Source organism: Uranotaenia lowii, chromosome 1 (genome assembly GCF_029784155.1).
Source record: "Uranotaenia lowii strain MFRU-FL chromosome 1, ASM2978415v1, whole genome shotgun sequence".
Taxonomy (NCBI): domain Eukaryota; kingdom Metazoa; phylum Arthropoda; class Insecta; order Diptera; family Culicidae; genus Uranotaenia; species Uranotaenia lowii.
Window position 1 is genome coordinate 58,703,308 of NC_073691.1, and position 25,696 is coordinate 58,729,003.

A 25,696-nucleotide genomic window follows, 5' to 3' on the forward strand; every position below is an offset into this window, starting at 1 on the left:
CAGACTAAATTTTTACTAATTTTATAGCAAAAAAAAACGTTGTTTGCTGAAATTTTAGCAACATTTTTTTAACGTTTGCTAGAATTTGAGTTAAAATTAAATTTAAAATACCCGTTGATTTCTTTCCAATAATTGAAAATAAAAACTACTTTATTTGAACTATTATCTGTAATTTATTTTCGATTATATTGCTGCTCCGTGGGATATGTGCTTCCATTGCCAGTATAATTTTCACTATTTCTTTGGAGTACAACTGAAGAACGGTGTGACAGTTGTACACCCGAAGCGCAAGCATTATAATTGTGGTAAAGCATAAGTGAGTCTACCTCAAACAGCACTTGAGTAAACCAAGGAGTTTACACTTGTATTCCCATTCCCGGAACGACCTCATTGTGCCCGATTAGTTTTCTGATATTCAATCAGCAAATCTGAAAAACAAAGTTAAAGAGAGAATAAAATTCTTTTGAACAAAACGACACACTAACGAAGAACAATAATCTTACCATAAAAAGCTACACATTCAAATTTAAAAATGTTCATAAGAAAAATAAAAAAAATACATTATGACTATGATTTGAAATTCAGTTAAAATTGTGGAGCAGATAAAGGAATTTGTACTACGATTTAAAAAAAATCGAAATCCGAGGTTCGTAGTCAGGTTGAAGAACTTGAAAACCTGAATTCTAAAAAAAAATGCTCAACAACACCACACACATGACGAAGTTTTTCCTGTCACCAATCCAATTGTTAACAATAGGCAACGAATGCATCGACAAACAAGATTAGTTCATGCAGTAACAATTATTGATAGGCACAAAAAGCATCTAGGATATAAATAGGATTAATTGAATGATACTGTTTCAAATGGGATTAAAAGCAGCACTACCTCTTTGAAACAAAACAAATAAAAAATCTCAGAAAATACTTTTATAGTAGGTGATGCTTAAGGTTTAATTTTATATGTTGACTCAATTTTTTTGTGATTTTGTCAGTCAGAGGAGTATATCTCTTGTTTAATGGTATCACATGATATCTTTACATTTTTACTGATGTCTGATCACTAAAATATCATTATTTCATTTGAAATTTAACTTTTAGCTCATGATTCAGACTTCATGGTTAAATTGAATCATTTTAAATAAAGAAGTTACAAAAAAAAAAGTAGTCAGATTACATGTTCAGGGTTAGATTATGTTTTAAAGTTAAATTCAGTTTTCAAGTAAAATTTAAATTCTCACCAATTTAAAAGTAAAATAAGAATCCGATTTCAAAAGTAGATTGACGACTAAGATTCACATTTAAATTTTAAATTTGATGCTTCAGAATCAAATAATTACAATTAAACTTTTCTTATTCATTCATTTAGGTTAAAAAAATCAATCTTCTAGGTACATCAACTCACAAAAATAAACAAATATTAAAGTGTACTCACCCGCCAATACAGCGATCAATGAATAACCCAAGCTGTCCAAACACCTGGAAAAATTAAAAAAAAAAACCCTTAAAGTGTTTTCTTTCAAATTAATTTTGAAATTTAATTTGTCATCTAATAAGAGGAAACTTTTTTTTTAAACTTTTCCCTTTTCATGCCATGTAAAGTGCTCACCTTACAAGTGGTGGAGGCCGCTGCAGTCCTCTTCGTTTCGATAACGGTGCTCGTGCGCCAGTCATCAAATCGAGTGCCAAAATCCAAACTTTCCTTCCCGAACAATGAGATCCGGGCCGAGCGGCGCGGGATCTTCCTGCTGCATCTGACATTATCATACTCCTATTAATTTCGGTAATCTTTTTAACAAATATTTGGAAACTTACCGCAACCACCAACTTCCTTTGCCTTGTGCGAACCTAGCTCCAACGATAACCTGATAAATCTGGGGTGTGGGACAACTCCTGTTAGTTGCTCATCGAGCCACCGTCCATATTCATCAATCATCCGGATGGCAGAGGGACGGGACGAGAGTTCCGGTTACGCACACTAAAACCCTCGGAAGTTGTCGTATTTTTTTTCGTTGGCTATTCAGATGCGACTAGATCCGTAAAACTTATTATTGGGGAAACATTAGAACCTGAAAAATAACAAAATATATGTTGTGTTACGATTATAAACAATTAAATGTATCTAAATTTCGCTCACCAACATAATTTGGGAAAACGCGTACAAAACCATCCATCTTTTATTTTCGAACCGAAAAGAAAAACAAAACAACTAACAAATTGATCGCGGTTTGAGTCCGTGCTACTGTAAATGCTAAAACAGTAGCAAATGGGTTTTTTTTACTCAAGTTGAGCAATTTTCATGACGGAATGAGAAATTGCTAACTCAATAATAAAAACAGTTTTTTGCTAACGGAAAGTAATGGCTGATTTTTGCTAAGTGGAGCCTCGAAAGTTTTGTGTGCAGCTTACGAATACCGACCCGATGCTGCAGAAATTCTTGAGAAACAGCGCACCCATGTTTGTTTTTCTATAAGGCCGTTGTTTAAGATCTGGAATAGCTTTTTTGTGAGCCGATCAGACATCACATGGCCAAGCCGGAAGAAGACATTGAAGTGCTCCGGGCAATAACCTCGTGCCTGTTGAGCAGTGCAGCCAGGAAGAGCTGCCAGATTATGTGATACCCAGGAAACCGAGCTATGATACGAATTTTGCGTTTTGGATATTGTCTTCGTAAATTGCGGTAGAAAACGGGCCAGTGGGTAGACCTTACGTTAAGATAGCTTAGGTTTTTAATACATCGTAAGAGTAATTTGTGATTACTGCTACAAAGTTTTGGGTTTTGCGTGTTTTTGTTTTGGATAAAAGTTAGCCGTGCAGCACACAGTGAAAGTCAGTGGTGCTCAACTTGTTTCACCTGGGACACAGATCTTGAGACATCAGACATGAAACCTGAGATCTGGGATCTGAGATAGTACCCCTTCCCCGATTGATGTTTAGTGAACTCGTAACATAAGTCGGAAGCATTTTATCCGGAAGCTCCCTGTTAATTGGTTCAGTCTACTCCGACCATGGTCCGGTCTTCTGTTTTAGTTTTTGAGCTGACAAACCATAAATCTTTATGCTATACGACTTTCCGCCTGTCAAGACTTGCCAATCAGAATTCGCTCATCCTGGACTCGCAACTCGTTTGTGAAGCATTCCTGCACGATACGGTGATGTCATCTCACCGACTCATGTGGCCTGCCCGGCCTCGGAAAGCCATTTTTCACTAAGGATATCCCTCGACAGGGAAATACCCTTTTCCCCGTGAGATCCACTGCGGAGGAAATCTTGTCTTCAACCCGCAACTTCACTCGTAGGAAACGACACTTCTCGAACACACCCGAGTTACCCACAAGATCCACTACGTCGCGGGTCTTACATCGTTTGCGTTCTACTGCATGTCCCTTTGCAAGGCAAATATAGTCCTGGTCAGGGCTTGAGGCGATCCCTTTTTTCATCAGCAGTCAACACACTGGCTCAGTCAATTGCATGCATTCCTTTTTGTGCGGTCCTTCGCAAGCCATTCGTTTCAAACCCGACTGGGAGCATTCGTGTCGCATTCGTTCTTCCATCTCTCTTAGAAATCCTCTCTCGTTCAATTCGTCCTGCTTTGCTCAAACTCCATTCATGCTTCTACCGTCCACGGTCATTTTGCAGTCAAACGACTGCGAAAAAAACATTCACCTCAGCAGTCAAACCGCAGTCACTGAGTAGGTAGAAGTGAATATGCTTATTCGGTGCAGCAGTTCTGTGTGGAGTGCGAGTGACTTCTACATCTATTATATAAAATTCTCTTGTAACGGTGTTTGTAGTACTACTCCTCCGAAATGACCCAAACGATTCGAATGAAATTATTTTTCGAATATTTTGTAGCCATGCGAATCGGTTTATATCGAATAAAAACAACACAAAGTAGCATCAATTGTCAGTAATTATTAAATTTGTAGTTTTTTGAATGAAATGAAAGTCATGGCTTCCATTTTTTCGAGATTTTTTTTTCCTTTGGGCGGTTTGTTTTTCGTCTCCAAGGTCGAGGCGTCGCCACCTGACGTCGTTAGAAGATAGTAACTATGGCATAGCATACTGATCAGTGAGAATATTTTGGCGCGTATTTCTCAACCAAGCATATTTTCATTGCAAGTGGTGGCGATATGATGCCTTGATGTGATTTTTTTTTGTTCTTGATTCCTAGCTCATTTCTACAGCACATGGTTATGAATGACGCCTAGATGTGAGTCAGATTGACATTTTGCCGATCGAATACAACAAATAAATTTTGTTTTGCCAAAATCTAAAATTGAAAAGTCAGGCATCCATTATTAGAAATTTTCTTTTCTTTGAGGGGTTTGTTTTCCGTCTCCATGGGCGAGGCGTCGCTAGCAAACGTCGTTGCAAGATAATAGTAACCAAGGCATACTGTTCATTGATCGCTGGAAAAATTTAAAAATTAGGCGCCTGTTTCACAACCAAGTACTTATATTTCTTATGCACGTGGCATGCAACCTAGATGTGTTTTTTTCCTTGCTTATTTTGTACACAGCACATGGTAATAAATGACGCCTAGATGTGACAAGGATTGATATTTTTAAACCATGTACCTAAACAATTTCAAATACTAAAACCATTTTTAATTCGTGTTAATTTAAGAAGTAAATTGTTGTCCAAAAATATGAGTTTGGTAATGATAAATATGAAATAATGACACTTTGAGGACGTTTGAAAATAAGAAATTGGGAAGCTTTACATTCAATTTCGTATAATCCAATACGCCTAGAACGCTAGACACATTAACTTAACAGGAGTCTGTTCTTTGAAATAGATTAGAAAGGATTGAAGTTTTTAAAGGCAAAATGACCTTTTAAATTTTTTGCAAACGTAAGTTGAAATAATCTACTTTTCAATAACAAAAAGTGAGGATATGCATTCTCCGGAAGAACTTCCAATTAAGAAAGTAGACTAGAGCAAGGCAAACTTTCAATTTTTACAAAAAATGTATACATTATTTCTTCATCTAAAAGTTGTTGGGCCCAAAAAAACCATCTGATTAAATAAACTCAACACTTTTTTTTTAATCATTTATCAAAAAACTGTTTACACGTTTACTGTTTGTTTACACACAATTAAAGTACAAACTTAACATGAAATGTATGTTTTTGTTTTACATATTTTGGCTACATTGAAGAGACTTTTGATTCACTTTTTTGTTGAAAAGTTTTTTTGTGATTGATATTCCAGGGGCAGCAGATTTTTATGATGAACTTTTAATATGAACTGAAAGTGTTAAAAGTTATATTAATTCCTGTAATTTCTTAGGTAGAATAAGTAAAAACGCGCCATTCAGCAATGAAACATCAACAATTCAAGAATTTTATCTCCAAAACGCATCTGAAAAAGACCTATGTGTTTTCACTTGCCCCAATAAATGGGACAAATGTATACTTCGATATTTCTTTTTGTCAACATAACTAATTTTTTTTTGAAAATTTTTTTTTCAGAAAATTAAAAGTTGAACTTTGGCGATATTCGTTTGCATTTGCCCCGGTGTTACATTTTTTGAAATGAACTCATGAAACCATCGAAGCATGAACAGATTATTTCTTTTCGACCTATTAAATTTTAAAAACTCTGCTTTTCAATTAAATGTTATTAAATCTTAAAAATACTACATAATCCTAAATGAAATCGCAGATCACCACCAACAATGTTCAGAAAATTTTGAAATCAGAACATCTAAATGCTTCAATTAAAATCTTTAAAATAATGGGAGAATTTATCTAAACATATGTTTTCCCCTTTTAAAAACCAATCGTTTCTTTGATTCATTGGGTTAAAGTTCAAAGGAATTATTTTGCATTTTTTGCTAGAATAAGTTCATTTGCAGTATACAAAATCGTCAGATTTATTGCCATGACAAATGCTGATTGGGAACATTTTAAGTTGAAATGTGTAAAGTCTATAACTTAAGTATCAGGCGAAACTTTTTGGAAATGATTTTGGTGAAAATATGGATTTTAATTCAAACTGCTTCGAAGCATGAGGATGGTGAATAAAAAGCTGTTTGAAAATGGTTAGTAAAAAATCTTTTCTAATGTGTTTCATTTCTTCAGCTCTTAAAAAATACCATCCAAAGCTAATTGGGAATGCGCTGCGTTATTAAATATATCAATCATATCATATATCAAATATTCGGCAAATACTTCAAAAATTGTCCCGATATTCAAAATTCTATTTTAAAAACTGACTGTGTATTGACAATACACAGTCCAACTGGCCTGCTGTGTTTAGGAATGTGTTGATCAAAAAGTCGATCACGCTTCCTATACAGAGTAGTCTGTTGTACGGCAAAGGCGTACCACCACACTTTCATGCTTTCCAATAAGAATGCCCTAGACTTACAGTTTCAACACCTATCCAAACTTTATCCTACGAAGCTCATCTGATGCTTGCCTATCCGCCTATTCTTCATGCCTTTACAAATTCTTCTACCTAGCGTTTCATCTCGCCGCACGTGTCAATGAACATATTAAATTAATTATTTTAAAAAAGATTCATAAGCAATATATTCCAATAAATGAGAAATTTTTTTTTTCGGTTTAATCCTGAATGTGAACTCGAACAAAACGAAATAAATCTACTAAATGGAATACAGCAAATGAAACAAACATATTATCAACATACAGTTATTTATGGAACAAGTTACAAAAATTGGATTTTAAAAGACCCGTTGAGTTAAAATTCTTAGGTTTAATTTTGATAGAATCAAGCGGGACGATTCGAGTAAAGGAAAAGAAGGGAAATGTAAAGAAAACTAGGAAAAATGGAAAATGGACGCCAAGTTGAACATGGTAAGACGAAGTTTACCGGGTCTGCTAGTTATATGATAAAAATTAAAAAAAATGTCATTTTAATTTTTTCTTACTTTTTATAGGGGAGAGTGGGGTAACGTGGGCCATGTTATAATATTTCAGGTGTGTGTGTGTGTGTGTGTGTGTGTGTGTGTGTGTGTGTGTGTGTGTGTGTGTGTGTGTGTGTGTGTGTGTGTGTGTGTGTGTGTGTGTGTGTGTGTGTGTGTGTGTGTGTGTGTGTGTGTCTGTGTCTGTGTGTGTGTGTGTGTGTGTGTGTGTGTGTCTGTGTGTGTGTGTGTGTGTGTGTGTGTGTGTGTGTGTGTGTGTGTGTGTGTGTGTGTGTGTGTGTGTGTGCGTGTGTGTGTGTGTGTGTGTGTGTGTGTGTGTGTGTGTGTGTGTGTGTGTGTGTGTGTGTGTGTGTGTGTGTGTGTGTGTGTGTGTGTGTGTGTGTGTGTGTGTGTGTGTGTGTGTGTTGTGATAAAAATTTCAATCCAATTGTCATCGTCGTTGCTCCGCATAGGCATATTTTTCTATACGTTGTTGACTTAAATACGCATCATATGCTTCTTTTATTTATCAAGCTAAAAAAAAGCACTCGCAAATTGCATCGATCGGGAACCTTAAATTCATAAAAATAATATTTGTTCATACGCTTGTGATCTTAATTTTGCCATTTTTTTCACGCGGAAAAGGAATGTTCGATGAAACATCAATAAGAAGTCACATAAACGCAACCAATTTGCAAACCATAGCTTGTGGGCAGTGGTGGGCCACATTTTGTAGGTTATCTTAGACCACCTATATTTTTATGTTTATATACACATTTAGAACTTAAATTACGATTTCCCTTTCTGTAAAGTATTCTTATGCCAAATGAAGAGTTATAAAAAATATTTTGTCCATCATATGTATAGAATGTTGCCAAAACGTTCGCCTGCTAGGTTTTTAAGTTTTTTCGATCATACGCAACTATCTGTTTTATTTCATAATCTGAAATTGCTTGAAAATAAAGAAATGAATTATGAAAGCACAGTTTTGGGTCAACTGATAAACTTTGCATGTTATTTGGACAATTTGGATTTAGTGGCCCACAATTCTCCACCGTTTGTCAAAATAGCTCTTTAAAAAACAGTCAGAACTTGCTGAAAAAAAACCTTTTCAAAAATAAAAAATAAATGATACCTTGAAAATGTGATAAAATGAAAGTTTTTTATTTTCATTTTATCTTTTATAATATAAAAGTTATGGAACAAAGAAAATAGTGACCCATGATTCCCCACTCCCCCATATTTAAAAGGTTTCATTATTTTTCAGTGTAAAATTTTCTATTCTTTAAAAACCAATTCTCTACAACGCGTCCGAAGACATGATTTTGGTGCAATGCATTATGTAAATCATAGTGAATTATTTTTGGATTTATATTCGATGAAATTGCTGTTTTGAGTCTTTATCAATGGTTATTAGACCGCTGCAAGCCTTGTATGAAAATTTCCAATTTTTAAATTTTTACACCTCCCTTAACTTTTTTTGGTTGTTTTTGCTACCAGAAATAGCAATACAATTTTTTGAAGCGATCCATCCAGTCTTGAATAAGCGCAACGAGTTTTAATGTTGTATGGAAATTTATATGGAAAAACAAAAGAAAAATATTAAAAAATCTCCTAGAGATGTACTGCGAGTTTCTAAAAATATAACTTTGGATGAAAAATATTGCTTGATTCTTGTTGTAACATTCATGTGAACAAAGCACAAACGTAACTTGTATCTCAGTAAAGATATTGAATGTTATACATTTTTTTTTGTTTCAAAATAATCTAATTGATTTTAACCTTTTTGACTGCTTAATTGAAAGCTGTGTAACCGTAGGATGAGAATAAAAATTCTCAAAAAAAAAATGTTTTGCAATTGCCAGAATTTTTGTTGATTTTTATAATCTTTGCAAAAACATTTCATGAAATTATGAAAAGCTCTAGCAAGTAAAGTCTGCCTTTTTAAGTACTTTTCAATGGATTCCGTTTTTTTTTTAATTTTGAAATGTTTATAACTTTTTTCATGAAATGCTTAGCTGCTTGTCATGTTAGCAAAAAATGAAGCTTGAGAATAGTTAAAACCAAAATTCAAAGACCGAGTTTATTTCGAGCTTATTTGAATTTTCTGGGCGATTTAATGTGCTTTTTTTCATACAAATTTCCATACAAAATTGAAACGCTTTGCGCTGATTCAGAAATCAACCAAATTATCTCAAATTTTGCACTGATGCTTGGTGGCCAAAAAGGCATCGAAAAAACATATGGGAGCAAAAAGTCGTTTTTGCAGCGGTCTAATGGTTATATTTTAACTTCACTTCCAGAAATGCATCATCAAGACAAAATGCTTTAAAAGTTTTGAATGTCCAATTACTAAGAAATGAGCTATCAGCATCTCATTTCTAAAAGAACTAAGCATTAGTTTATGCATTGAATGATCATGTTTAAAATAATTAAATCGCTTGTTCTAGAGTGGCTTAAATTACTTCAGCATTTTTTCAAATGTGATACAAACTTTCCACCCAACCCAACCAACACATTCCATACGCTTTACCTAGTTGGTTGGTAGGGGCTAGCAGTAGCAGCACGAGCCACACGACGAATGTTACGACCAGAGAGAAAAATTGAGAGCGAAAAATGTCCTTAACCTTGGCAGAATCGCAGTCCCGCTTCCATTCGTTCAAACTCTCTGTTTGCAACCTTCGGTATGAATGAGGAGCGGTAGAATGAAGGACTAAAAAATCATCTCTCGTAAAGCTGCAGCAGCGAATACCATACAAGCAGTCAAGAAACGGCAGAATGACTGCGACCGTTTCGCATTCAACTGAATGCTTATGGCTGTGGAAGTCAATCGGCGCACATTCGTTCGTTCACGCAGTCACAGTCAGAAGGCGATCCCTTACCAAGCCCTGGTCCTGGTGAACTACATGAGTGTGTTGGTACGTCACAGAAAGTAGGGTCTAGTGGTGGTGGTGAAGCATCCATGACCAGTCAGGAACAATTCGCTCGAGATCAGTTGATGGTTGACCTTCCTCTGCTCTGAGCTGTCCCACAGATGCTGTTGTTAAGTGCCAGTCAACGGGTAGGTGACGTACATGATGAACTGTATCCAGTAGACAGTAGACACGTTTTCAGTAGAAGGATCAGTTTCTGGAGAAATACCTGGAGATAGATGTTCTACAAGTCGGTGTCAAATCGGTCCAATATTCGACATAGATGAGCTTAGTGTAACTGTCCTCCCTACACCTGATATGTAGTCGGTGGAGATCATTAACTGTGAAGCCCAGAAAACACTGGCGATCTACTTTCTGATCGATAGAGCAGGTTCATCCGATGAAATTTTTCAGCTTTTAACGATGGATCTTCAGAGAGCACGAAGCAGGCTCAGAAACCTCATCAAATCGGACTTAAACTGTTGAACCATTTTTTGACGGTCGCCATACAAGGCAAAACGCCATCGTTCAGAGCATCATCGTTTTTTTTTTGTTTTCACTTCAGTGAAGCTTAGGAATTGTCCATATTCCTCCACTCAACTGGAAAATTTGAACTTTATCATCTGGTGGGTTGCTTGATACAAAATGGGCAGAGTTTTCGATTTATTTTTGTTTAAAATCTGTAAGATTTATTTGTGTCTTCAATAGATTTGTCCGATATTCGATGTCCCTAATTGTGAAATTTTCGACCCGGCAGAAGCTTATCAACAACCTTAGCGATTCCAGCAGCAATTTCAAACCTGTGAACAACGATACGATTAAACAAGATTATACGCCGATTCAATTATGCAGGTATTTACTGCGGCTCTGCTTAGCTCAGCTCAGCAGCTTGCCTAGTCGTCGATTGCACTATTAGTAGTAGCGAGTCGGAGAGAAAATATATGTACTTATAGCTTATACTAGGTACACTACACGAGAAGGAAAGTGATTACGGGTTACAGGTGCGTAAATATAGACTATGCTATGTATGCAGATTTTACCCGGTGATAAAAAATCCCGCTACCGGGGGCAATCAATTCGATTAGCGCATGCAATCGTGCTAGAGAAATTTGATACTAGTTACACTAAAACTGTTTTTAAAAATGTCTCATCATAGAAATATTTTTGAATTTTGAACTTTCGATCTTTTTTTATATTCAACTCCTATTATATCGTGAGACTTCCTACGAGATAGAATTTTTCCAATAAATTATTCACGAAGTTCAGTCTCAAACGTTAACGGTAACCGTACAGTCTTTGTCCTTAACCTATCTGTCCTCAATCGAATATTGATTGGGTGGGCCACTTCTTGAAATAATAAGAAATATGGGCAGGTTCAGTTAATTGACTAGACGTATAGACCGACTTCTCATGTGTTTCACATACACTGGTTGGCCCGGCCAGATTTCCCATCCGTTTTTTTCCAATTCAGTAACCTTCATTGGGTGCGGGAGCACGATGAAAGTGAAATCATTAATAATGTATTAGCTTTTTGGTTTAAGCTACCAGCCAAAGACGGATGACCTCAAGTGTTTGGGCGTCTTAGGAAAGGAAATTTTGTTGAAAAAAATCGGTTCGTTTCAGGTGGTTTTTTTTTTAATAAAAAAAGTTTAATATCAAATTTCCTTTGAAAAAGAATAACAGGGTGTAATGCCAAGGTCAGAATACCAACCACGTAACATAATCGATATTTTTTGAACGCCCTCGCCCACCATCTTGCACCGTGCACTCCTGGTAACGTCAATTTGTCCGAGAGCAACTCTGGTGCTGTCGATGAATAAATAAGCAAATATATGTAGATACCCATCCCAGATGCCAGATATAAGCGAATACCGCCAATTGCAGCTAAATGGCCATCAATTAAATGTGGGGGGAATCCCAACTGTGCCCGGACCGATACGCGATACTACACTACTGCAATTGTCAATGAGTAGAGTTTTTTTGTTCAGCTTCTACGTAGAACTTAGAATCGTATATGTACATGGCCGAACACTAGGGTGCAGATGAAGATTCCGTTTTTTTGTAAATTCATATGCTTTATAGCTTTACATAAAAATTTTAAAATTCGAATTGGTTTTCCTTGGTCTGATTTTTTTTTAGTTTCTACTTAGTAATTTATAAAATTTTGTTCTAGGAGTTTTTTAACACTCTACCAAGCAAAGTCCAATCGGCGGGAACCTCTCTCAACAAAAAAAATCCCTGCAATGGATGGCGACCGCAAAGGTGCGCGCCGCAATTTTCTCCGCCATAACTCTTCTGTGCTGATTAGTTAGAGTAGAGAGACCGATATATATGGGTATACACTTAGATATGGACGACGTCGACGACAGTATCACGTTATACTACAGTTGGCTGACTTTGGGCGGTTACTCACCGCCCATTATTTGCACTTGCTACTGGACTAATCTCTGCGGAGCCATAAGTTAAATTATGTTTAAGAACCAGTTGGGGATCTGGAGGGCCATAACTTATACTAGCCGAAATTGTACTCGCCGTGATTGAACTTAATCGGCGTTTTTGTGATCCTGATTTTTTTTTGCCTTCAATTGAATATCAGTTTTGGATGTCTAAATAATCATAAAAAATCTGTATGGCATATTGTTTCAACTGATTGTAAAATCCAACTCTGATTTTTTTATTTGGCAAGTTCATTCCGATATCAAAAATCGGATGTCCGTTTGAAAACTCTTAACAGGCAAAAACCAAGGTTTTTTGATACACTAGGTTCTCCGACTTTCACAGTAAGTAGGCGAGGAGTGAGCGGGGCTCTCAATGAGTTTGTTTATTTTTTGCTCAGCTTTTCTGTGGTTTGTTGGTAAACAAACTTCATGAATTCCGCATAGTTGCATAGCCTACATAGCCAAAATGGCTGAATCGGGAATTCGATATTCGGTAACACCTCCTGAATATATTCACACCTTGGCAAAAACCAAATAATGATATTGCATTTGCCGTGATTTGTGAAGGCTGTTACGGACTTTTCGATACAACAGGGAGTACCTTTTTGAAATTGTGAAGTACGGGGAGTGTGCTGTGAAAGCTGCGCTTCCAGAATAATCTCGCTACATTTAATCGCCACTACACAGGGAGGATATCAGACCTCGAGTTATGAGGAACTCGGATCCTCAAAGACCTTCTAAGCGAAGGTTCAAGAATCTGGGTGGAGTTAAAGGTAAAAAGTCGCAAGCGGACTTTGAAGCGTAGAGGTTACCTACTTACGTATTTAATGTTCCCTCGCCGATCTTCCTGTGCGTAGGGCCGTGGTGAAAGACCTCCACTGTTGGCGATCCGGAGCCAGCGTCTTCACTTAGTCCCGACAGTTCGTATCTCGGCGGCTAGGCTTCTCCGCCACGAGGTTCTGAGTCTTCCTCTTCTTCGATGTCATTCCAGATTCCATTCAACCGCCTCTCTGCACATCCAGTTCTCATCTTTTCGCATCTTCTCATCCATCTCCACTTACGTTCCCGAATCTCGATTTCTAGCGCTCTTTGATGACACCGGCGATGTAGTTCCTCATTTGAGATCCAGTTGCCAGGCCACCAAGCGCGGATGATATTCCGCAGGCAGCGGTTTATAAATACTTGCAGTTTTCGCATCATTACCGCATATGTGCACCAAGTTTCGCACCCGTACAGCAATGCGGATTTGACGTTTGAGTTAAAAATTCAAATTTTCGTTCGTAGAGATATCTGACGTGAGCACCAGATGTTCCGGAGACCCGCAAATGTAAATGCAAAGCGTGGAGGTTATATGAGGGTATATTGCATTGCACTTATTGACCTATAGTAACAAACTGAAGAGACCGTACTTTGAAGTACAATTCGTTATTAAAAAAAAAAGTTAACCTTAAAACGAACACAAACGCATACAGAATCTCAATAAAACTTTATGTTTCCTCGAAGAGATTCCATTTATTTAACTCTAAGCCTACATCTCCGGAGGCTAGCATCTTACAAATGCTTAAACTACCAATTCACAGAAAGTGTACTAAGGCTATAATCATTTAGTATCCGGGCAGTTACAAACGTGTGTATTTTAAAAACTATTCATTTGATCGAAAAAAATTCTATGAAGCAAATAAAGGTGTTAATATTATATTTAAAACAAAAATATAAAAAAAATAATTTATCGTTGATTACAAGAAATACTCTTACTTTCTAATAAAATCTCTTTTTTTATCTTTGCACACTTTTTTCATTCATGAATAGATCTATTATTTTTACCACAGAAGCAAAACCTTTGCAAAATCATGATATTTTACACAAATTCACCTGGAAAAACCAATTGGAATCTGGTTGGAACCTTTTCATGAGTAGGCATCTCGAAGAATTTGACCTCCAAAATTCGGTTTTAACATAAATTTCTTGGTCCATCAGAACACATATGTCACATTGCGTAAAATCCTGTTACACAGAATGCGATCTATGGAACTGCTCTATATTAGTTATTTACTTGGTGTCTACTAGTCAGGCATCACTCTTTGCCTTGCGGAAACGGATTTACTTGCATTCAGTTATCCCCAATAACCACGAACTTTTTACCATAGTTAAGATCAAGGGTTCAACTCCAAAGCTTGGTTTGAACTTCGTGAGCATCCTAGGGTGGCCAGCGAACCGGGAAAACCGGGAAAAAAACCGGGAATTGAAAATGGGACCGGGAAAAAACCGGGAATTTCATTTCAAAACCGGGAAAATTCTCTATGGATCATTTTTCCGCTATATAAACAAATTGAATTCTAAAATTAATTCATATTTTAATTTTTTTTCTCAAGAGCGAAATAAAATTGGAATCTAAATTCCATGGGGAAAATGTGGACAAAAGTCGATAATTTCTTGAAAAATCGAGATTTTTTAGCTCAGCACATACAGTTACTTACTTACTTAACTTAATGATCCCGCGCCGATCCTCCGGTGCATAGGGCCGTGGTAAAAGACCTCCACTGTTGACGATCCGGAGCCAGCGTCTTCACCTGGTCCCAGTCAAGATTCTCGTCGACAGTTCGGATTTCAGCGGCTAGACTTCGCCGCCACGAATTTCTGGGTCTGCCTCTTCTTCGATGACCTTCTGGATTCCAATCTAGCGCCTCTCTGCAAATCTCGTTTTCATCTCTTCGCAGCGTGTGCCCAATCCATCTCCACTTACGTTCCCGAATCTCGATTTCTAGCGCCTTTTGATGACACCGGCGATGTAGTTCCTCATTCGAGATCCAGTTGCCAGGCCACCAAGCGCGGATGATATTCCGCAGGCAGCGGTTTACAAATACTTGCAGTTTTCGCGTCGTTACCGCATATGTGCACCAAGTTTCGCACCCGTACAGCAATACGGATTTGACGTTTGAGTTGAAGATTCGGATTTTTGTTCGTAGAGAGATCTGGCGTGACCGCCAGATGTTTCGGAGACTCGCAAACGCAAATCGGGCCTTTCTGATCCGTGTTCCGATGTCTTTTCTGGTACCACCATCAGGCGTAATCTGGCTACCAAGATACTGGAAGCACTCCACTTTCTCAACTTGTTGCCCAGCTACCAGGAAACAGGAGGGATCTCCTGTGTTGATCTCCATCGACTTGGTCTTTCCGACATTGACTTTGAGACCTGCTGCCTTGGAACTTTCGGTGAGGTCGTCGAGTTTGCTCTGCATATCTGGTTGTGTTTGGGCGAGCAAAACAATATCGTCAGCCAGGTCAAGGTCGTTCAGTTGCTCCATTGTTGAAGGATTCCACGGCAATCCTCGGTTCGGTGCACAGTCAATCGATCCAATCAGAATCTCATCCATTACGATTAGAAAAAGTAGCGGTGATAGAATACATCCTTGTCTCACTCCAGCAGTTACCGGGATTGGTTCGGACAAGACACCGTCGTGCAAGACCTTGCACGAAAATGCCTCATACTGTGCTTCGATGAGATGGACTAGTTTCTCTGGGACCCCTCGTCGCCTTAGAGCCGCCCAGATGTTTTCATGGTTAAGTCGGTCAAATGCTTTTTCGAAATCAACGAACACCAGCAGAAGAGAGTCCTGGAATTCGTTGATTTGTTCCAGTATGATTCGGAGCGTTGTGATGTGGTCCACACATGATCGTCGAGATCGGAATCCAGCTTGTTGCCGTCGGAGTGTGGCGTCTATTTTCTCCTGGATCCTGTTCAGAATCACTTTGCAGAGTACTTTGAGGGTTGTACAGATCAACGTTATGCCTCGCCAGTTACCGCACTCTGTCAGGTCTCCTTTCTTCGGGACCTTTACGAGGATACCCTGCATCCAGTCGGCCGGGAATGTTGCAGTATCCCAGATGTCAGCGAAAAGACGGTGCAACATTTGTGCTGATAGGGCAGGGTCGGCTTTCAGCATTTCAGCAGGGATGCAATCGATCCCAGGTGCTTTGTTGGATTTCATGTTTTTGATTGCCGCTTCTATTTCAGCCAGCGAAGGCGCTTCCGAGTTGACGCCATTTATGCGACTTACTGTTGGCGCTTCGAGCTGCAGATTCTGTTGGCCATCGCTATTCGTGACTCGGAAGAGTTGTTCGAAGTGCTCAGTCCATCGTTTGAGCTGATCTGTTCGATCGGTCAATAACTGACCTGCTCGGTCTTTTAGCGGCATTCTTGCATTAGTCCTTGCACCACTGAGGCGGCGAGAAATGTCATAAAGTAATCGGATATCTCCATTGGCGGCGGCTCTTTCTCCCTCTTCGGCTAGGGAGTTTGTCCAGGCTCTCTTGTCTCGTCTACAAGCTCGTTTAACTGCCTTTTCCAGCTCCGCATATCGTAAGCGGGCGGCTGCTTTGGCTGACCCGGTACATGCCTGCTCAATTCCGACTTTCGCCTTTCTCCGATCATCGACCATCCTCCAAGTTTCATCCGACATCCATTCACTCCTTCTTCCACAAACTTTACCGAGAGTACCATGGCTCGTCGTGATAAAGGCATTCTTGATTCCACACCACTGTTCTTCGACTGTTCCGTCTGTCGGCAGCTCCGAGGCTCGGGATTCTAGCTGTTCAACGTATGCCCTTTTCACCTCTGGATTCTCCAACCGGCGGACGTCGTAACGACACCCGACTTTCTCCTCGCGCCGTTGGACACGTGCAACTCTCAGTCGTATCTCGCCAAGGACGAGGTGATGGTCAGATGCAATGTCTGCGCTTCGCTTGTTGCGGACATCAAGAAGGCTCCTTCTCCATTTTCGGCTGATGCAGATGTGGTCAATTTGATTTTCTGTTCGGCCATCTCGGGATACCCAAGTGACCTTATGTGCTGGTCGATGGGGGAAGAGCGATCCACCGATCACCATGTTGTTGTTGCCACAAAATTCTTCAAACAGCTCTCCGTTTTCGCTCATCTGTCCTAGGCCATGGCGCCCCATGATGCGCTCAAGGTCCTGATTGTCGGAGCCAATCTTTGCGTTGAAGTCGCCCAAATGGATTTGAATGTCACCCTTCGGAATTCTCTCAACCACGCTGTTCAGTTGACTGTAAAACTGCTCTTTCTCCTGCAAGTCGGCAACGTCAGTTGGCGCATAGCACTGGACCATTGTAAGGTTTCTAACCCGTGTTCTAAATCTGGCTACGATTATTCTTTCGTTTATCGGTTCCCATCTAATGAGGGCCGCGTAGGCCTGCGGGCTTAACAGGAAACCAACTCCTCGTTCCCGAGTAGCATGTTCTCCTCGTATGCCAGAGTAAAGCAGGACTTGCCCGGATTGTGTCTTGTGTTCTCCAGTATTAGGCCAACGGACTTCGCTCAGTCCCAGAATTTCAAGCTTGAGGCGGCTTGCCTCTCTAGCAAGTTGTTCCAGTTTGCCTTGTTGGGCAAGGGTTAAAACATTCCAAGTTCCAATTCGTGTCCGTGTTTTCATGCTAAAAGTCGTCGCCAAAGTTCCAGGTCGGTCATTTCTTTCGGATTCCGTAACAATTTCAAATCGGGAGCAGTAGGTTGTTAGCCTAAAGTCCCTATCCCGCGATGGGGCTGCCATCTTGGACATAGCTGGCGGGAGCCGCATTTCATAAATTCAGCCGCTTGCTACAAGACAGACGCTGTTTGAGCCGCCCCTGACCTGGAGAACAGACGCTCGGTTGTTGTTGCACGCCGCCCCTGACCTGGGGAACAGACGCGTGCGGCCACCTTCTCAGTCTGCATGCGACCAAAGCATCCACCGGGGTTGGGTACCCGATCTCCGCTTAGGTTACTCGCACCCCAGCCGGCACCGCGGGGAGGTAGAGATAGGAGTTGTGAATAAGAGGTGATATGACCACTATGGGGTCTCGTGTTGCACATTATCCACCGTTTACCAGCCAATACAGCACATACAGTACCGTTCATAATTGTATAGAATTTGGAAGCACGCACACTGTCACTTCGACTTTCAACTTCCATAACTTTTTACTCTGATGACATTTTTTGAACAAATTTTTTGCGTTAGATAGATCAACTATTACACTGTTATATCATAAAATTTGAGCTTTCTGGAGTTTGTGTGGCCTGAGAAACAGTAATTCTACGAAAATCGGACTTTTTGGACTTTTCTCATTCAAACTGCAATATCTCTGAAACTACGCTACATTTTTTATTGAAATTTTGCAGAGTGATTGTTGAAATATAAAGCTAGCATGTCTGAGGTTTTTGAAAAGTTCTATAGATGAGATCGAAAGTTACGTGAGGTGCAATATTTCAGGCATGGATCTAGAAATGCGATTTCTATAGAATTTTGGACGAATGTTTTCATAGGAAAATCATATTCTCTGTTTAAAAACCAGTAAATCTATTTCAACCAAAAAATCAAAACAATATCGCGAGATTCTGATTTCAAAACACAAATAGATCATTTATTCCTTTTTTCTTTTCTTCATTGTCACATTTTTTGTCTGATTGGTGGAGGATACGATATCGTTCTCATGAATCGTCCAAAATTCTATAGAAATCGCATTTCAAGGTTCGTGCCTGAAATATTGCACCTCGCGTAACTTTTGATCTCATCGATAGAACTTTTCGAAAACTTCAGACATGCTAGGTTTATATTTCAACAATCACTCTGCAAAATTTCAATAAAAAATGTAGCGTAGTTTTAGAGATATTGCAGTTTGAATGAGAAAAGTCCAAAAAGTCCGATTTCGTAGAATTACTGTTTCTCAGGCCACACAAACTGCAGAAAGCTCAAATTTTGTGTTATAATAGTGTGATAGTTGATCTATCTAACGCAAAAAATTTGATCAAAAAATATCATCAGAGTAAAAAGTTATGGAAGTTCAAAGTCGAAGTGACAGTGCGCTTGCTTCCAATTTCTATACAATTATGAACGGTACTATAACGGTAGATATAAATGAATGCTTGATTTTCCTAGAAATTCTTTTTAGTGCGATCTCATTTGAAAGCTAAAAAGCCTTCTACCGATTATCGACAGTAAAACTCGAAAGTTTCGATAAGAACTTAATTTTCAAGCTGAGAAAAATGCTATAAAATATTGATGATTAATTTAAGGCTGAGTAAGCATTCAAGTAACCAGTTTATGGATTTTTTTTATTACTTGAGCATTCTATAAAAGTTCAGATATTCCTAAAGAATATATACAGTACCGTTCATAATTGTATAGAAATTGGAAGCAGGCGCACTGTCGCTTCGACTTTGAACTTCCATAACTTTTTACTCTGATGATATTTTTTGATCAAATTTTTTTCGTTAAATAGATCAACTATCACACTATTATATCACAAAATTTGTGTGGCCTGAGAAACAGTAATTCTACGGAAATCGGACTTTTTGGACTTTTCTCATTCAAACTTCAATATCTCTGAAACTACGCTACATTTTTTTTTTAAATTTTGCAGAGTGATTGTTGAAATATAAAGCTAGCATGTCTGAGGTTTTTGAATATGTCTATCGATGAGATCAAAAGTTATGCGAGGTGCAATATTTCAGGCATGGATCTAGAAATACGATTTCTATAGAATTTTGGACGGAAGTAGAGATTATATGAGGGTACACACTTAGATTGCATATATTCCGCTCGGGACCTCGATTCTCCGAACCACAGGGGAACTGCTAAATTTTCACGAAACTCGTACGTGAACCCACCCGAATTTCGTGATACATCATTTCTCCTGAAATTTAGGTCGACATTCCTACGAGTGCATAGGAACTCAAACAAACTCCGTGAATTTAGGACAGTATGCTCCTGAATTCCTGTAGACACATTTCTTGTCAATTTTTTTTTCTCTTGTTCTCCTGTAATAAAAAAAACAAAAGGATTTCTTTCTCTTTCTACCATTGCTTAAACGTGTTTAAACTAAAAAGCTCAATTCGCCCGCGAAAGAGTTCAGTTCGTCGTTATTTTTTTTTTCAGTTGCTTTTCGTAGCAGTTTTAACAAATTTTAAATAGTTTAATGTTTTTTTTGTTCAAACTGCGAGTGACGACAAACCCAACGGGAGTCTCGTAAAGCGCTGCCAGTTCCGTCGGCCGTGCTGAGTGCATCATCCAGATGAGAATCGGTAAGTTCCATTTTGGTAATCTGGTGGCTCATAAATACTAATGATTAACGAAATTGTGTCCCGCAGATAATTTCTTTGGCTTGAGTGATCGATCTGTCGACTTCTTCACCAGGCGCCCCGCGGGGTTTTTGCAGAATGTCTAAGCAGCACCGCTAAAGACACACGTACAGCAGCTTGTTCAGCCGATTTGTCAACATCTTCGAGGAATCCCTAACGACTTCTCTTCGATCCGATTGAACCATTTCTTTTTCAAAATGGGTCGGGAAAAGGATTTTTCTAGTCAATTGCGTCGATTTTGTAAGTATTCAATTGTGTTGTGTGATAAAAAAAAGTGTGACAATAAATTAATTTATGTGTGAATGAATAAAACATTGTTTTTATTTATAAACGAGAAAAATCTTAAATTGGGATGAGGAACCTGGGAAAAAAACAGAATTCCCTGTAAATCGCGGAAGGAAAGGGTCCCGAGCTTACAGAAAACCACAGGAGGAAACCGTTTCGAACCTACAGGACAATTGTTTTCCTGAGCGATTCTGGTGTCCTGAAATCGTCCTGTAATTTCAGCTGTTGAAAATACAGGACGAAATCGTCCCGACCACAGGAGAAAAGATTAAGTGTGTATATTTCATTGCACTCATTGTCCTATAGTAACGAACTGAAGAGACCGTATTTTGAAGTACCATTCGTTATTTAAATTTTTATTTAACCTAGGTGAATAACTTTAAAACACACACAAACACATACAGGATCTCAATAAAACTTGATGTTTCCTCGAAGAGATTCTTCCGGCGACTGGAGACGGCCAAGAAACGTGCACTCCGAAACTACAACAAGCACAAATCCCCTTACACTAAGGGAGAATACCGCAAACTAAACTCTGCTTATAAAAAAGTCAGTAAGCGTAGCTACTTGAATTATCTAAATCGGTTGCTAAGGAATTTCAAGACCAGTCCGAAATCTATTTGGAAGCACGTAAAAAATGAACGGAAAGAACCAGGGCTTCCGTCCTACATGTTCCTTGACAGCGACACAGCGAATTCTGATCCAGAAATTTGTGAACTTTTTGCCGAGAATTTTTCTAGTATTTTCACAACTGGGGGAATTTCCTTGGAGAAACTGGCCAGAGCTGTCGGAAATATATCACCCCTAGGGTCATCTTTGAGTGGTATTCTGGTCGACAATGCAGCCATCCTAAAAGCGATAGCTAAGCTAAAAAATTCATCTTCTACGGGCCCGGACGGTATACCAGCTACTTTTTTGAAGCGTTTTATGCCATCTCTGCTGACACCTATCAGGCATATCTTTCAATCATCGCTAGACTGCGGAATCTTTCCCTCATTATGGAAAGAAGCTTACATGTTTCCTGTCCACAAAAAAGGGAGATAAGAGAGACGTGAGCAACTATCGCGGAACCTCCGCTCTATGCGCGATCGCCAAATTGTTTGAACTGGTTGTTTTGGATCCAATTTTCTCATTTTGCAAGCATCACTTCTCCAACGATCAGCACGGGTTCATGCTTAACGATCCACGACTACAAACCTACTGAGTTTTAAATCGTTCGTGCAGGACAGCTTTGCCAAGAAAAGTCAAACAGACGCCATTTACACAGATCTCTCTGCTGCGTTCGATAAGGTGAACCTCGAAATTGCAATCGCAAAGCTCGAACGTTTAGGCTTCTGTGGTTCCCTACTGGATTGGTTCCGGAGTTACTTAATGGGACGAAAGTAGTTATCCGTTCGTTCTGGTGAATCCTTTTCTAGGCAGTTCGTTGCCTCTTCAGGATTGCCTCAAAGAAGTCATATGGGATCGATCATTTTCGTGATCTATTTTAATGATGTACTCTCGCTCCTCGGTGGCACAAAGCTCGCTTATGCCGATGACCTGAAACTTTTTCACACCATCAACTTCCTCCAACAGCAATTCACTGCTTTTGCTCACTGGTGCGATATCAATTGCTTGCCCTTGAACCGCAGTAAATGCTCGGTAATATCGTTTACCCATAAGCGGCATCCTCTTCATGCAGAGTACATCCTCGGAGACCAAACCATCATCCGGGTGGACCATATCAACGATCTGGGCGTTATTCTCGACCGAAGGCTGGAGTTCAAGATTCATACGAACGGATACGAATACCAGAACAGAGCTGAAAGAGTCGAGGCTATCCAGCGGCGTTTCTTGCGGTACGCTCTACGACACTTAAACTGGCAGGATCTGTTTCGTTTACCAAGCTATGAAAACCGCTGCCGTCTCATAGGCTTAGATACGCTCCAAGTACGCCGAAATGCCACACATGCTCTAGTTGTAGCGGACCTTCTCACATCTAGAATCGACTGCCCCGAACTGTTGGAGGCCATACCTCTCAGCGTACGACCCCGAGGATTACGAAACCAGAAACTGCAGCTCTAAGTTCCGATTCGCCTGAACAATTACGGGGCTAACAGCGCTTTCATCGGCATTCTAAAAACTTTTAATCGGTTTTCCGAACATTTCGACTTCGACGTCTCAAGGAACGTATTCCGAAGAAAAATTTTAAGTGTATCAAGTATTGTGTAGTTTTATGTTGATATTAATTTTAATTTGTTAGTTAGTAATCATTAGGATCAACATGTGATCCGTTGATGTTTTAAACAATAAACAACACTCAACGGGAAACCTTAGTGGACAGCTTCTGCACGATGGATTCACCTAGTAACCTGACTGAAATTACTGCCACCAGAAGTTCCAGTTTCGCTGTATCTCTGGTAGTAGGCTGAGCGATGATGATCAGCTTTCCTGTGGACCATCCATTTGTTTTCTGGCTCGACAACCTTTTCAGATCTCCTGGTCCGACAACCTTTACCTGGCTCCAGTTCAACGACCTTCCAATGTCTACAACTCGGCAACTTTTCAATGATTTCTAGTCCAACGACATTTAAAGTTCTGAACGAAATTCAATGGCACTGTTTTGACGACTTTCTTTAACATCTTGTCCGACGATCATCCAGTGGCTTTAATCAAAGACACATTTGCATAAGTCTGAGAACCTTGTTCCCGCTTGAGGCTTGTTCCCAATACCCTCTGCAGAATAATAGGAAGCTTCTTCGAAAATCGAGTCTTCACGTACGAAACCGAATCTGGGTTACGATCTACTGCCCTACAGCGGGTGTTTCACAGGGTGTCATACTCGTACCTGTGCTTTGGAATGCCATGTATAATGAGGTGTTAACGCTGAAACTACCAGCAGAGGGGTGCCCATGATCACCGGCGAAACAATCGAGGAGGTAGAAGACCTTGTAACGGTGTCCGTAGAAAGAAGTTGGCATCTGGATGGAGGGAGTTAAGCTTCAGATAGCTGCCCATAAAACAGAAGTTCTGCTCGTGACCAACAAAATAGTTGTGCCGCACATGAAGATTACTGTTGGAGGACACACGACATCTTCGAAACAGCAGCTGAAATACTTTGGAGTTATGGTCGTTAAGTTTTGATGCGCATGTCAAATGCTGTTGTGGAAGTGCATCGAAAGTCATCGATCAATTGGCCTGGATTATGCCGAATTGCCATGGTCCAAAGAGTAGCCAGAGACGTTTTCTTGCGAGCGTAACTCTGTCGAAACTACGATACGGAAGAGCGGCCTGGAGCTCCGTCATAGAGGTAGAGCGCAACAGATCCCATTCCATGATTCCCATCGACATAACTCTGGCGGAGGATATAGAGTGTTAAGAAGCAAGGAGTGTGTAAAGCTCAACGAGCAGCGTCAATGCTCAAGTGGCAGGAGCCATGGGACGCATCAAACAACGCAAAATGGACGCATAGGTTAATCACGCGACTTTCAGGCTGGGTAAATCGGAAGTATGGTGAGATCAAGTTCTACGTGACGCAGTTCCTTTCGGGTGATGGGTGCTTTAAGCAGAGAGAGAGAGAGACTGTTATGGTTTTTGAAGTCAAATTTCCATCTTGTAAAAAAGTCTGATGACCTTCCATGGTTCCGGTCCGAAGACCTCCCAGTGCATTAGATTCAACGAGCTTTCTTGGCACCAGCTCGACGACCTACCTTGGATTATCGGCCTGACAACCTCAACCTGGGTCGATGACCTTAGAAGCTTTCTCGTTGACCTTGCTTGACCTCCTCTTTTCCTACACTCTTTTATTATAGGCCCTCTACCTTTGGAGAACATTTTCGGACAGTCGAAAGGAGAGAACGGATTCAGTCTTCAAAGTTGTAGTAAAATTATATAAACTTATGAAATCCTAAAAATTATCAACTCAATCTTTAACAAAAAAAAAACTTAATGATCTAAACTTCATACTAATAATCTGAATTGGATCAAATCATTTAAAAAAAGTGTACGTGACTTAAGCCGTATAACAAAAAAACAAACGGCAGTTGGGTACAATTAATAATTGTACGCCTTTCTTTGAGCCGATGATATCATTATGATAAGAGTGCGGGAAAGAGTCATCAAATTACAGAAAAAAACCCATAAATTACCGTTCGATGTTGGCATATTTTAATAACTACTCAACCCAACCAGAGTGACTAATCGAGAGTGTCTTATCGTTCGAAAAAAAAAACGGAATCCGAACAAGAGTAGTAAACACTTCAACGAGCGGCATCCCAAAGTCCTTCGATTGGTTGTTCTAGTTTGATAACGGGCGGGCGGTCGGCAGGATTAAGTTTCTCTAGTTGATGTGTGAAGTGCTTTGTGCAATTTTCTTCTAAATCGATAAAATATTATACAATGCATTAAACGTCGCTTACGTGCTGCACAGTGAAAGTCGTTTAAAAGGTAAACTGAATCATGAAACGTAATTATTCTAATGATACCTATACCATCATTTGACGTTTTCTTGCTGTCTGCCTGAATGGATTTGGATCCCTCCCATTAAAGATAGCAACTTTCTCTGGAACAATTTGACGTGTTCTTTGTTTGGGTTGAAGAATATTGATTGTGATTGTGGAGTCAATCAGAAAACTATGGAACTGTCATGAGGTCGATTCATAAATTATACAAAACACAGCATTAATATTGAAAGATTTAGATATCCTGAATTGACGATCATTAAAGAAAGGGTGATTATAAAATTATATTTAATATAGCATAAACGGCAATTTTGTCTTTCAAAGTAAATCGATAAAAATCGAACAATTTTCTACATTAAGTTTTGCGAATGAATCAGTGAGCACCATATTAGAGAAGTACCGCGCAGTACAATGACCTATCGGAGGGTTTCTTAATCCTAAATGGCTTGCGAACAGCTATACCTACCAACTTTTTTTTGGTTTGTAATCTATTCATGCAGCCAGCCAGCCAGCTGTTGTTACCAAATGTTGAAAGGCGGCATCAGTAGTTTTTTTTTGTGAGTAAAAGTAATTCGATTAATGGAGCTTCCACATGCACCGAAAACGTGAACATGTGC

General features: G+C 39.4%; 2 protein-coding genes across 3 annotated transcripts in view; one reads left to right on the forward strand and one right to left on the reverse strand.

Moving 5' to 3' along the window:
- Positions 1–25,696, forward strand: part of LOC129747936 (beta-1,4-mannosyltransferase egh) — an 81,009-nt gene that overhangs the window by 14,444 nt on the left and 40,869 nt on the right. The gene's annotated exons all lie outside the window — the stretch shown is intronic.
- Positions 4–2,377, reverse strand: LOC129747963 (uncharacterized). The gene is made up of 4 exons (XM_055742399.1): positions 1,813–2,377; positions 1,607–1,751; positions 1,433–1,476; positions 4–428 (listed from the first exon to the last, which is right to left on the reverse strand). Exons 1-4 carry the CDS (start codon positions 1,931–1,933, stop codon positions 388–390), a joined length of 351 nt encoding a protein of 116 aa, XP_055598374.1. The 5' UTR covers positions 1,934–2,377; the 3' UTR covers positions 4–387.